Here is a 13,539-nt window from a genome sequence, read left to right on the forward strand (position 1 = left end):
CACACACACACAGGTCACAGGGGGCGCCACACTCTGCTGGTAGCCTAATCAACAGTTCTGAACTGTGGCGACCTCTACATCTCCCCCCTTGAAGCATTGAAGGTTAGAAGGGAGGGACTCCGGAAGCCAAACGCGTGAAAAGTTTCACAAGTTAAAACGACGCGGTGGAACAATAGGCCGGCCGTAACAAGTTCGTGTCGCCCCGTCACTGCGGTCCCTGGCTGCAGGGGAGTGTTGCACAGACTGTCCGAGGGGGACCGTTGATTCCACGATGTTGGCAGGCTGAGGTTCCTGAAAGCGAACTTGCTGCAGTGGTGATGGTTCCTCTGCGGAGGCAGTAGGCCCAAAAGGCACTAGGTGACGCCGGTTGCTCTGTAGGGTGCCACCTCACTCCGTTTCGACCACGTAGCTTCTTGGTTTTTGCCCCAGGCTGAGGACCGTAGCCTGCACTTGATCAGGTCACACCCAGACACGTTGACCTGTTTGCAGTGGCGGTAAGTCTCGAGCTCCATGATGCCTGTTGTAGTTGTCGGCCTGCTTCTGCTTGTAAGTCATATCCTTGGCGACGACTTATTTCGTTGGGGGCCAGTTGGGACATAGCTGAAGGTCTTGCTTTGGGACTCTGGTTCTGAGTTGACGTCCCTTCAGAAGCTGGGCTGGGCTAAAGCCGTCGACTCCTGGAGTATCCCGATAGCTGAGCAGAGCCAGATGAGGATCCTTTGACTTGCGAAACAGGTCCTTGATTGTACGCACCATCCTCTCTGCCTCTCCGTTCGATTGAGCGTAGTGTGGACTGTTGGTCTCGTGGTTAAAGCCGTATGATGCCGCATACGCCGCGAACTCTTGTAATGAGAATGGTGGGCTGTTGTCTGACCTGACTTCTTGCGGGATTCCATGGCGGGCAAACATGGATTTGAGAGCGTCAATTGCCTGAGCGTCATCTCAGCGTCAGTTGCGTCAATTGCCTGACCAATGTGCGTCAATTGCCTGATTTGAGCGTCAATTGCCTGACCTGTGTGTGTGCGTGTGTATATGTTCGGACCCAATAAAGGAGGGTCATTCCCTTTTCGTCAAAGCAAGTCATAAGCAAGTGGCGGTGCGTGTCGGTCCGTCACTGCATGTCCGTGCCCCGCGGCACTATCCACGCGACAATAAGGATAAGGAGGGTGTACTCGCGCACACCCTAACCTATTTGGCAATGGCATTAGCATCAATAATCTCGCGCATCAGTTGAGTGTCAATGAGAGCGTCAATTGCCTGAGCTGTCGTGCTCCTCAGGGTCACCACCCCAGGGAACCTTGAGTAATAGTCCACCACCAGGATGAACGTCTGGTCGTTGAGTTTGAACAAGCCCATTCCAAGGAATTCCCAGGGCTGCCCAGGTAGGCCCGTGGAGAGCAGGGGCTCGGCAAAGTCCACACGGCTGGAAGTGCACTGTTCACAGTTGGCGACGAAAGAGGCGATGTCTGCCGAGATACCAGGCCACCAAACTGACTCCCGAGCTAGGGCTTTGGTCCTGTTGATGTCCTGATGACATTCATGCAACGGCGTCAAGACCGCTGGCCGAAGGGACGATGGGATGACTATCGGGGCGCCTTTCAGTAGAACACCGTCACAGATAGAGAGCTCGTCTTCCACAGAGGCGTACTTTGAGAGGTGCAGTGGTATCTTGGTCTTTTGTAGCCAACCATTCTGGCAGGAGGAAGCGAGGGCCTTGCACTTGCCATCGGATTCTTGTGCCTGTCGCATGTCCTTAGGGCTGAGTGGCAAGACTTCCGACGTGCAGCCGACTACCTGCGCTGCAAAAAGTTCGATAGTGTCTAGGGGAGTTGGTGGCTTGTAGGTGATGCGCTACAATGTGCAGCATACGGAACTGGTATCGCATGGTCTTCAGCCGTAGTATCTGAATGCTAGGTGGCAACATGTCCAGTTCCATCTTGCCCAGAAGTGAAACGAGTGGAAGGTGGTCACTCTCGACGTTGAAGGGGATGCCACGGTTGAACTCTTCGAACCTTTGGATAGTCCACGTCGTTGCCAATGCTTCTTTTTCAGTCTGGCTGTAACGCTGCTCGGTCTCGGTCACTGACCTCGAAGCGAACGCAACTGGGGGGCGCTCTCCTTAGGGTTGCGTCTGTAGCAAAACTGCGCCGAGTCCGAATGAGCTTGCGTCTGCAGACACCGTAGTGGCGTACGACGGGGGGTACTTGGCCATGGACCTGTCTGACGTCAAGGGTTCCTTGATTTTCTCGAATGCTGCCTTTCGCTCGTGCTGCCACACCCAACTCGCAGACTTGTTCACTAAGGCTGGAGTCTGGAGTCTGGCAGTAATCTGGAGCTGTGAAGTCCGAGATGTGTGGCAAGAATCTGGCAAGATGATTCACCATTCCGAGCAGTCTTTTAACGCCAGCGACGTCCATTGGAGCTTCCGTGGCTTTGACTGCTTCGACCTTGCCCGGGTCTGGCCTGATGCCCTGTGCAGAGACGAATAGATAAATAAAAATTTTAATCTGATATTGACTATCCCAGTGCTTTTTTGTGATAGTGTGATATCGTCCTTGGCAATACAAAAATGCCAACTTCTTACTTTTTTTTCTTCGCTCTCTTTCTTTTCCTGTTCTATATGTCTAGCACAAGAGCATATATTATTCTTGTCCTACATGAGTGCTTGCGGAAATACGCCCACCTGCTTGGTCTGTATAGACTACAGTATGTACAAATAAATAAATAAAAAAAATAAAACGACTCCGGGGAAGGAGACCTCGGGTACCTTAAAACGACACTTGTCCTGGTTCAATGTGATACCTGCTTTTGCAAGACGAGATAGCACCTGGCTCAGTCTGGTGACATGTTCCTGGCGGGTGCGTCCAAAAACCAAAATATCGTCTATCGTATTGGTGACTCCTTCTTGGCCCTCCAGGATTCTGGCCATCTGCTTTTGGAAGTACTCTGGTGCGGAGGTGATGCCCAAGGGGAGCCGGCAGAAGCAGTACCAGTCATATGGGGTGATGAATGTCGTAAGCTGTTGGGAGTCGTTAGAGAGCTTCACCTGGTGGAAGCTTGCGGTCGCGTACAGCTTCGAAAAAACTGTTCCATAGCCGAGGAGGCCAAGAACTTGCTCGAAATTTGGTAGAATATGTCGTTCCCGGAGGACGACCTTGTTCAGTTGTGTCAAGTCGACGCAGAGGCGGTAGGAACCATCGCCTTTTCGGACGACGGACCCTATGGATCACGCCTGCGATGTCCAATTTGTCCAGCTCGCGGCAGACGATCTCGACCAACGGGATGGGGATCCTGCGAGGCACCCTTAGTGAGAAAGGTAGGGCATCCGGTTTCAACCGGATGTTGTATTCGTCCTTGAGAGTGCAAAATCCATTGAAGAGCTCGGCGTGCAGCGTCGCTTTTGAAGTCTCGAGTTGATCAAGAAATCAAACTACTTGGAGGGCTTTGAGCGCTGGCAGTCCCAGAAGAGGCACAGTGAGAGACTGGATTACGTAGAGGCACTGACAGCTTGCTTTCGCTTGCCACTGAAGTCGTGCCACATACGAGTCCGGCACGCGCAGTGGCTGTCCTCTCGGGCCAGTGAGCAGAGTGTCGACTTGGTCGAGTTTGTTGGGCAACGCAGGAAAGTCACTGGGAACGGCAGATACTTCGGCTCCGGAGTCAACCTCGAACTGCGTTGTGTAGTCGTCAACGGTGACGTCGACGAACTTTGCCGCGGCGGGCGTCGCGACGGCGTGCAGGTGAACGGAGCTGAGTTTGTACTGCTTGAACTTCCGCGAACCGCATACTTCGCCAAAGTGGCCTTTCTTTTTGCAGAAGCTGCAGGTGGAGTGACAGGCCGGGCAGTCCGAACGGCGATGAGGCGCACGGCCGCAGAATTCACATGTGGACGGCTCGCGTAAGCGCTTTTGTGGCGTCGAGGTTGAGCTCGCGAGAGTGCTCGGTGCGGTTCTGGGGCAACGCCTTTTCCCTGCCGGCGTCTTGGGATTGACGGGCTTGTGTCCAAGCGTCCTGGGGAGTCAGCTTCGCGTGCCGGCACAGCTGGTCCGAGAGACGGGAGTCGCGGAGGCCGACGACGAACCGGTCGCGTACGAGCCTTTCCTCGACAGCAGCAGACGGATAGTTACAGCGCTTGACCATCCTGCGTAGTTGTGCCTAGTACGTGTCGATGCTTTCGTCGAGTAGCTGAACACGTCTGTGGAACCATGACGACTCGTAAAACTCGTTTGCCGGGTGCACGAAACGCTCAGTGAAGCGGGTGGCAACGGCTTGGTATGAAGCGAGCGACTGGGCGTCGAGCGAAAAGGTCTCGAGAAGCGGGCGGGCCTCCGAGCCCATGCAGTACAGTAGCGAGCGTATCTGCAGGTCTTCCGACGCTTGCGTCAGTCCTGAAACCGCTGCGTAGTCTTCGTAGCGGCTGAACCACGTCACCCACGTTGGCGGGTTCGCGAAGTCTAATAGTGCCGGCGGCTTGAAGTTGACGCCGTACAGTTTCGGCGGCTCGACGGTCTCGAGGGACATCTTGGTGCCTTCCTATGAGCTGAGGGCTAAGGCAGGGGGGCTTTATCCGGCTACTTCTGACACCATGTCGCGTGGTTAGTGCCGCGGGGCACGGGCATGCAGGGACGGACCGACACGTACCGCCACTAGCTCATGACTTCCTTAGACGAAAAGGGAATGCCCCTCCTTTATTGGGCCCGAACATATATACACCCACAAAGGTCACAAGGGGGCGCCACACTCTGGTGGCAGCCTAACAAACAGGGCTGAACTGTGGCGACCTCTACATTTATCAGGCAAGGAACTATACTTTCTAAGTTGGTCGGCACGTTTTCAGTGAACTGCAGCCGTGTGCTTCTTGTAAGGTCGTTGTTTCAATTGTTTTTCTCATGTGTGCTATGAGCGGCGCATATATTGTGCAGCAGAGTAATGGAATAAAAGCATTTGGAAGTTAGCGGTCATCCAATCACCTGTACTTTTTCTTTGATACTCAAACTGAGTTATGCTAAAGCAAGACAAAAATCCATTCAGTCAGTTTGTGCCTTCGAACCAGTTTAGTGCCCACAGTGCACAATGATGCTACTTTAGAGGGACATTGAAAATATTGTTTATTTTCTTGAACAAATAAAGTTTAGTATTATGTTTCACACAGCATTTCGCAAGTTTTAATTACCCTAGTATAAATTTGTATTCTAGAATGTGAAGGATGAAAACAAGCATTTCCAACATTACACATTTCCAATGATATGTAATCACTACAACTTAGAGGAAAGGCGCTACGATCTCAAACAGTCGCAGCTGTTATCGGCGGTTGTTGTATATAAATGCATTACGCACCGAGAGAATATGCTCAAATCTTAAAGCTAAAACTAAGCTAAAGGCTTGTACCAGCACGCTTAAACAAGGGGGAACATTTCAAGACACATAGTACACAGGTAAAAAATAAATTGTGGAGTTCTACCTGAAAAAACCACGGTCTGATTATGAGGCACGCCATAGTGCGGGGAGGAGGAGGAGGAGGAACATAACTTTATAGTAGTGGGGAGGGCCAAAGGCTCCGCCTAGGTGACGGCCAGGAGTTCGTGGGTCCTGGCGGCATCCTCAGTACTCTGCACGGCCCATAGTTGATCCTCGAGGGCGGGGCTGAGCAGTGCGGCTTCAAAGCGCGTGCGAAGGCTGCTGCTAGAGGCCGCGTTTTCTTTATTATTATTTATCCCTCGGCATTCCCATAATATATGCTCCAGAGTGGCTCTGGATTAACATGTTTAGCATTTGTCTGTAGGATATACATCCGGATATATGATGTGCGAGAGCGCAGGATTCGGATACGTCCTAGTTTGTAACTGCCACCATGCGACAGACTGCTTTTTTGTCAATTTTGCGTGAGGTCGCGGGAATATGCGCCTCTGTAAACTATAATGTTTCGTAATGTCATTATATGTTGTCATTCTGTCCTCCCACTCATTTACCGCACCGTCACGTCCAGATGGTGTCGGGGCGTCACTTGCGACTGCGGCTCGGTCCGTAAGCCCACGAGCCACGTCGTGTGCCGCCTCGTTGCTGCCGTCCTCCGCGAGGGTGTGACCGGGTATCCAGGTGATGTATATCGTTCTTTTGTAATTTTGGCCTCCTGCAAGAAGAATGCGTACTGCCTCCGGGGAGATTCGGCCGTCGGCAAAGTTTCTTATTGCCGTCTGAGAGCCGCTGACTATCACGGTTGCGTTAGTCTGAGCTACTGCGAACGCTATGGCTTCTTCTTCAGCTATCTCGTTACTTGTGGTGCGTATGGTCGCGCACGTTTTGCACCGTTTCTCCTTATCGATTACGGCTGCCGTAAACCCCCGTTACCGACTGTTCGAGCCGCGTCTACGAACACTGCGCCCTTGTCGCTGCCGAATTTCTTCTGTATTTGCTTCGCTATGTTCTCTCTTCTGTCATTATTGTGTTCTGGGTGCATGTTCTTTGGTATGGGAGGTATTACCAATCTTTCCTTCGTCTTTCTCGGGATGTCCATATTGACACCGTGCTGTGTGTGGTAACCTATGTCTAATTTCTCTAGGATGTGTCTGCCTGCTCTAGTCTTAGTTCATATTGTGCCGTACATTGCGCTTCAGTGAGCTCGTCTATCGTGTTGTGTATGCCTAATTGTAGCAACTTGTCCGTGCAGGTGCTGATCGGTAGTCCTATGGCTAGTTCGTATATTTTCCGAATGAGGCATTCTGGTTTGATCTTTTCCGCGACCTGCCATTTTAATACGGCGCTACGTATACTATTTTACTTATTACCGAGGCCTGTATTAACCTGATCGTGTTTTCCTCTTTAATCCCGCTATGTTTATTTGTTATACTTCTGATTAGCCTGATGATTTGCGCTACAGTTCCCTCCAGTCTTCTGAGGGTTCCTCCGTTGTTGCCCTTGGCTTCAATGAGGAGCCCCAATACCCTGATCTTATCGACCTTGGGAATGGGTTTCCCATCGGCCGTCTTTAACTGTATCTCCTCTCTGTGGGTGAGCTCTTCCCTGTAGTCGCCTTGTTTGCGACCTCTGCGGGTCGGCCTGTACAGCAACAGCTCCGATTTCTCTGCCGAGCATGTTAACCCTGCACCCTCTAGATATTTTTCGATCGTTTCGACCGCTGTTTGCAGCGTTTGTTCTATCTGCCCGTCACTTCCGTTTCTCACCCATAGGGTGATATCGTCAGCCTATAAGATATGATTTTGACCCTCGATTTCTTGTAGCTTGGCTGGCAGCCTGATTAGCGCCAGATTGAATAGCACCGGTGATAAGACCGCGCACTGTGGCATACCTGCGCTGCTTATCTCGATCTCCTCCGAAACTAGGTCCGCTATCGTGATCTGTGCCTTTCTGCCAGTTAGAAAATCGCGTACATAGTCATACGTGCGTTTTCCCAGTCCTAGTTCGCCTACTCTATCTAGTATCGTTGCATGTGTAACGTTATCGAAGGCCTTTTTTAGGTCCAACCCGAGAATTGCCTTTGTCGATCTGCCCGAATCGTCTATGATCTTATGTTTTAGTTGTAACAGAGCGTCCTGCGCTGAGAGGTTTCTTCTGAACCCTATCATCTTGGGCGGGAGCGCGTCGCAGTCATCGAGGTAGGTGGTTATCCTCGCTAGGACCACGTGCTCCATGAGTTTCTCCATGCAAGAAGTGAGAGATATGGGTCTCAAGTTCTCAATTTGCAGTCGCTTGCCCGGTTTAGGTATTAACACGATTTGTGTCATTTTTCATTGCTGCGGAATCTGCCCTGCCTCCCAGCATTCGTTAATATATTCTGTTAACTTAGCTATAGACTCATCGTCCAAGTTCCTTAGCGTTTTATTCGTTATACCGTCTAGTCCGGGTGCCGACTTGGTATTGAGTTTCTGTAGGGCTGCCTTGACCTCTGACTCGCCTATTTTGCTGTCTGATTCGTCATTTACCTGCCCTGTGTAGTCAGGGTGTATGACGGGCAGTGCTTGCGAGATGTATCTTTTCTTGATTTCCTTAAGGAAGTCCTGCTCTGCCCTCGGTACGTTCGTATTAGCCGATTTCTATTTTGCGTATGTGCCGACTTTGTCCCATGCGGGTCTAACAAATATCGAAGGATGTTCCACGTTTTCGCCATTCCTATCTGACTGTCCATGTTGTTGCATTTTTCCTCCCACTGTTGTTTGCATAGCTGCCGGGCGTACTGTTCTATGTCCCTGTTCAATTTGGGTATCTTTATACGAAGCGTCCGGTTGTGTTTTTGTTTTTTCCACCTCCGTTGCAACCCTGCCTTAGCTTCCCACATGTGTAGAAGCTTACTGTCTACGTTCTCTAAATGCGCCTCCGGCGGGACCCTTTTCGTAGCTGCCGCCACATCTCCCTTTAGTTTTTCGGTCCATTCCTCAATACCTTGTGTCGTGTCGTTGGCCTCCTCCCTTATTTTCCTGAATTTGTCCCAGTCGACAATCTTAAGTGGTCTACCTTTTGTCTTGCGCGGTCGTGCCCTTACCGTTATTTCAAGTATATTCTGATCGCTCCCAAAGTCGTGTTGCATATTTGTCCACTGCGTGTCACGTATGTTCTTGGTGAATGTTAAATCTGGCGTAGTATCCGCGCAAATGCTGGTACGTATTCTCGTGGGAATCGATGGGTCGGTCACGAGGGTCAGGCCTTCCTGTTGCGCGTCTAGCCAGAGGTTCCTACCTTTTTGAGTTTCGATTTTGTAACCCCATGCCGCATGTTGGGCGTTAAAATCGCCTCTGATCACTACCGCTGGGTTGTCCTCTATGGCTTGAGTTTTTTTAAAGAGCGATCGAAATTTATGGTGTCTGCACTTTGGACTGCTATAAATATTTAATACAAAGAGACTGTCCTTTGTTTGCCGCATGGGTATGAGTTCTAAAAGAATGTAATCGATTGACTTAACTTCCGTGCCATGTTGAACGACCGAGTGATTTCGCTTTAATAACGTCGTTAGCGCCTTCGTCTCCCCTTCGGCAGTACCAAAGGACTTGTAACCCGACAATTTTGCCAGGCCATTTGTTTTCTGCATCATTATAATATCCGGCTTTTCTTTATCTTTAAGGTGTTGTTGCAAAATGTGTCGTTTTCGATCGTATCCTCTACAATTCCATTGCCAAATCATGTATCTAATTCGTCTGTCCATGGCGGCGTTACATGTTTTCCAATCCCTCGGTGGGTACCGGGGGCCTAGTGTACGGCTTAATGGCCGTCTTAACCGGTCCCCCCATACCTGTTTGTGGTCCCCATATTGCTAGTTTCACTTCGAAGTCAGCCACGATTTGTTGCACTTGCTGTAGTATCGCCTTTCCTAGCGCCTCTATCTTTGCCTCTATTTTTGTCTCAAGCCTCACTTCCAGTTGTTCTAGTTTAATTTCAAATTTTGTTTCGTTCTCCTTAATTCTGGTTTCGATTTTCTGTTCGAATTCCTCCAGTCTTCCTTGGAGCGTCGTGGCTGGCTTGGGTTTCTTTACTCGGATTTCAATCGGAGTGTTCTCGGTTTTACGTTTAATGGCGGTGACTGCTACGTCTTCTTCCATTGCTGTGTCTTTTTCCTCCCTTACAATTCGCGAGGTTTCCTCGTTGCGTGACACCTTCCCGCTCCTCAAACGGTTGTTCTCTTCCCTGAGTTTTTTTAATTTCATCCATAAACGCAACATTGCTCTGCCTTATCTGCGCCAATTCTTTCTCTAGCGTCTTAACTCTATTTTGAAAAGCAGCCTCTGCCTCCGCACGCGCCCCGGAAGCCGCGTCCGCCCACCTCACCTGCAAGTGTCCCGCGGCACCGTTGACGTTGCTCTTTCCTTTTGGGCTCTGGGATCCTCCTCCCCCCTGTGCTCTGGGAGATCCGGTATTACTGGTCTTGGGTCTGGATCTCAATCTGGACCACGATCTCGATCTGGTTCTGTTGTTGGACGTCCAGCGGCCCCTTTCCCTTGCCTGGAGCTTGGGGAAATCTTCTAGTCCAGATCCGTCCCTTGTCAGATGTTCCGACCGTTATCTCCAGTCATCCCGTCCTGACCTGTACAGTCTTTCAGCTTCCCTTTCGTGGTACATCGCTTCTTCTTTCTCTTGTCTGACTCACTCCCAGCGGTGCCTCTTTACCAAGTACGGTAACTTGTATCTGGCATTACATCGGCGATCCACCGTAGCGTGGTCTTTGCCGCAGAGCTGGCACTTCGCTTCGCACTCGTTGTCCTGTGGCGGGTTCTCCATCCTGCAGCCTCTGCATATCCTGCTGTTCGGGTTTGGGCAGACATCGGCTCTGTGTCCGAGGCGTCCGCACGAGTAGCATATGTCTGTTTGCTTCCGGTATAGTGAGCACTTGACCAGTGTCCTTCAGTATCTCACGTAGTTTGGGACGTGATGCCCGTCGAAAAGGATGATGAGGTTCGTGGTGTTTCCCATCCTTTTGGCCATGAGGACCATCGGATTCCTTGGTGTTACAAGCACCTCCACTATTTCTCTAGGAGACACCTCGTGCATTACTCCTCTTATCACTCCGTTAGATGTATCCTCCGGAGCCGACTCGTACGCGTTGGCTTCGAACTCCTTGTCTCCCATCCTCAGTCGAGTGATAGTCCTGTATTTTTAGGCGCGCTCCTCCTATGGCATGCTGATCACTAGAATGCTCTGTTTGTAGTTGGCACACACCGTGTCATCTTCCGATTCCTTCCTGGGGATTCCCGCGGCGCTGGCGACGCAACATTCTAGGTGATTGATCCCATAGTCGGTGACCTTGAAGCTGTCACGTGGGCGCACTATTATCTTGTACTCTTCCTTCGACAAACTGGGCATCCTGCTTGCCGCCATGATTTGTCTTGCTGTTTGTCCCTTGTTCCACCTATTATTGAATGCGTTCTCGCTGGAGAAGCGCGCTGCCTGATCCTTGGTTCCGTGAGATTTTATCCGCTCATTGGCACATCCTTCTCTCTTCACGACAAGCCAACCTGCTTCGTCCTCATACTCTTTTCTCGCTATATCACCCCCTTCGACGCTCACCGCTGGCATCTTGCAGCTCTAACCCGAAAAGAGGCGGGGCTCCTGCCACCGGGGCTCCAGCCACCAGCTTCGTTGGGTCAGGCTTAGTGGCGGTGTCGGTGTGGCGCTATATAAAGTGGTCGATGTGCCGAAAATAAACGGTCCACCTACTTGAGAATAACATCAGGGTGGTCCGTGGAACTTGCACTTCCTTCTCGATAATAAGGCGTCGGGGAAGTCTTAGAATGTACGCCGAGAATCATTAAAAATCTCCGGAGCCAACGCGACACACATCCGCACTTTGCGTCTTCTTCTTCTTCTCAACCTAGTGCGGGCAATCCGAAATAATATTGACCACCTGGGTTTCTTTAACGCGCACCTAAATCAAAGTACACGGGTGTTTCCGCATTCCATCGCCATGAAAATGCGGCCGCTGTGCCAGGATTCAATCCCACGACCTCGTGCTTAGCAGCCCAACACCATAACCACAAAGCAACCACGGTGGGTACAGTGCAGAGCTGTGAAAATTTTTCCTATACCAGAAATAGGTTTTTGGCCAGGGGCTCAAGAACTGGGGGAATTGCGCCCTGTCTGGTGCTCTTCCCAGTGCCACCTCTGCAAACTGAGACATTTGTACGCGAGAACGAGAGAAACAAGTCCGGCCACGGCTGGTAAACCATATGACGATAGATTAACAAAATATACAGTAACTAAAACAAAAGGACGAGTACAAACGAGACGTGTCCTTTTTATTTAACTGACATATATTCACGTCTTTTCCCCCCTGTACGATATAGAAGTTACACAGTTCTGCTTATTCTATTTCAGTAGTATCGTCTTACATCATGCATGCGCACTGAGCACATCGATACGTTCTGGATATCGAAGAAGCCGTTGTTCACGGCGTGAGACTCACGATAGCGTAGTCAAATCCAATCCTTTAAGAAATAAAGAAGAAAATTCTATGCCTGCGACAAACTTTGCAAATAAGAAATAAAATACGAGCTTACCAAAATGGTTCGTCCAGGTTGGTGGTGGCGCGCAGTTCGTTGGCGTTCACCGTTGCGTATTACGCTCTGTTGTTAACCATGCCGCCCTCGCCTGTAGGCGTGAGAAGAGCATCAAAGTATTATTATTTTCTGTCAAATACTGCTGCCTCGTAAGCACAAATAGAAAATTTTGAGTTGTCAAGCCTACACCGGCATACCGGCACACAGCAGCCTCTGTGTTCAAATCTCGCCGTAGGTTCCAATTCGCACCGCGTGCATTTCGATGAGCCATTGCGGCGCCACCTAGAAGCGTTTGAATATGGAAAAAAACGAAACAAACTTCAAACATTTTTTTTTATTTCACAATAACCCTAAAGGCCCTCTAGGGAGGGTATTACATAGGGTAAATGTTACATAGGTGAGGTGAACATTGCGTAAATGTAATTACAATGGAAAAAGAAAACTGGGAAAAAATTAATTACAGTGCATCAACGTACAAACACAAAAAATAATGATAGTTATCAGTACAGCAACTCTAAATGATTTGTACAAAATGGGACACTGTCGTGGAAGCTTTGGTTAACGGCGCATTAAAAAAAAAGAGAACAAAAAATGTTTACAAATCAGAGAGTCAGACGTGATATATTATGTATTCATGGTACTGCGTAGAGCGTCTGTAAATTTTGAGGCATTTGTTTCGGTGACAATGTGTGATGGAAGATTATTCCATTCTTTCGCGGTGCGAGGTATAAATGACTGACCAAATGCGAGGGAATGACACATTATGCTTTTTACTTTGCAAGAATGATCCCGACGCGGAAAGATGGCTGAGGGTTCACACATGAACTCGTTATGAAGAGATGCGTGATAGTAAAGTTTATGGAATAGTGTTAAACGAGATATATTACGGCGAAGTGACAAGGCTTCAAGCTCGGCGCGATGTTTTAATGCTGTTACACTGGTTTCTCGTGAATAATCTGAAAAGATGAAGCGTACAGCACGGTTCTGCAGGGCTTCTAAGTCAGTTATTAGGTATGCCTGATGGGGATCCCATATGGCAGACGCGTACTCTATTTTAGGGCGTATTAGTGTTGTGTATGCCAATTTGCGTAGGTGTACGGGAGCATGTTTGAGGTTATGTTTAAGGAAACCAAGCGAACGGTTTGCGGAAGCGAGAATATGGGTAATGTGATTATTCCACGTCAAGTTAGGGGTTAAGTGTACGCCAAGATATTTGTAGCTGGAAACTTGATCAACAAGGCTGTTGTTTAAGATGTAAGATGTTGATGTTCGGGGCACCTGATTAGTAAAAGACATGAATTTAGTTTTAGTAAGATTTAGAGGCATTAGCCAAGTTGAACACCATACGTTTATTGCGTTAAGGTCAGATTGAAGAATGTCGTGATCATAGTTAGAGTGAATATTACGATATATGACGCAATCATCAGTAAATAGTCTGATATTGGATTTGATGCCGTCTGGTAGATCATTATTTATTTATTTATTTATTTATTTAAGATACTTTCAGGGCCCGAAGGCATTACAGAAAGGAGTGGGTGAA

At 49.4% G+C, this 13,539-nt stretch overlaps 1 protein-coding gene across 1 annotated transcript; it reads right to left on the reverse strand.

Annotated features, from left to right (window-relative positions):
• Positions 1 to 1,188: 1,188 nt before the first annotated feature.
• On the reverse strand, positions 1,189 to 4,140 carry LOC139052099 (uncharacterized). The gene is made up of 5 exons (XM_070529202.1): positions 3,884 to 4,140; positions 3,435 to 3,819; positions 2,279 to 2,471; positions 1,870 to 2,082; positions 1,189 to 1,799 (listed from the first exon to the last, which is right to left on the reverse strand). Exons 1-5 carry the CDS (start codon positions 4,138 to 4,140, stop codon positions 1,189 to 1,191), a joined length of 1,659 nt encoding a protein of 552 aa, XP_070385303.1.
• Positions 4,141 to 13,539: the final 9,399 nt, after the last annotated feature.

The sequence above is a fragment of the Dermacentor albipictus genome, unplaced genomic scaffold (genome assembly GCF_038994185.2).
Source record: "Dermacentor albipictus isolate Rhodes 1998 colony unplaced genomic scaffold, USDA_Dalb.pri_finalv2 scaffold_18, whole genome shotgun sequence".
Lineage (NCBI taxonomy): Eukaryota > Metazoa > Arthropoda > Arachnida > Ixodida > Ixodidae > Dermacentor > Dermacentor albipictus.

Excerpts from the sequence above, each read along its gene's own strand:
- LOC139052099 (XM_070529202.1), bottom strand. The coding sequence starts at position 4,140 with ATGGTCAAGCGCTGTAACTATCCGTCTGCTGCTGTCGAGGAAAGGCTC. Across the intron at positions 3,820-3,883 it reads CTTACGCGAGCCGTCCACAT|CTTCTGCAAAAAGAAAGGCC; the intron begins GTGAATTCTGCG and ends CTCCACCTGCAG. Across the intron at positions 2,472-3,434 it reads CAGCGCTCAAAGCCCTCCAA|GGCATCAGGCCAGACCCGGG; the intron begins GTAGTTTGATTT and ends GTCTCTGCACAG.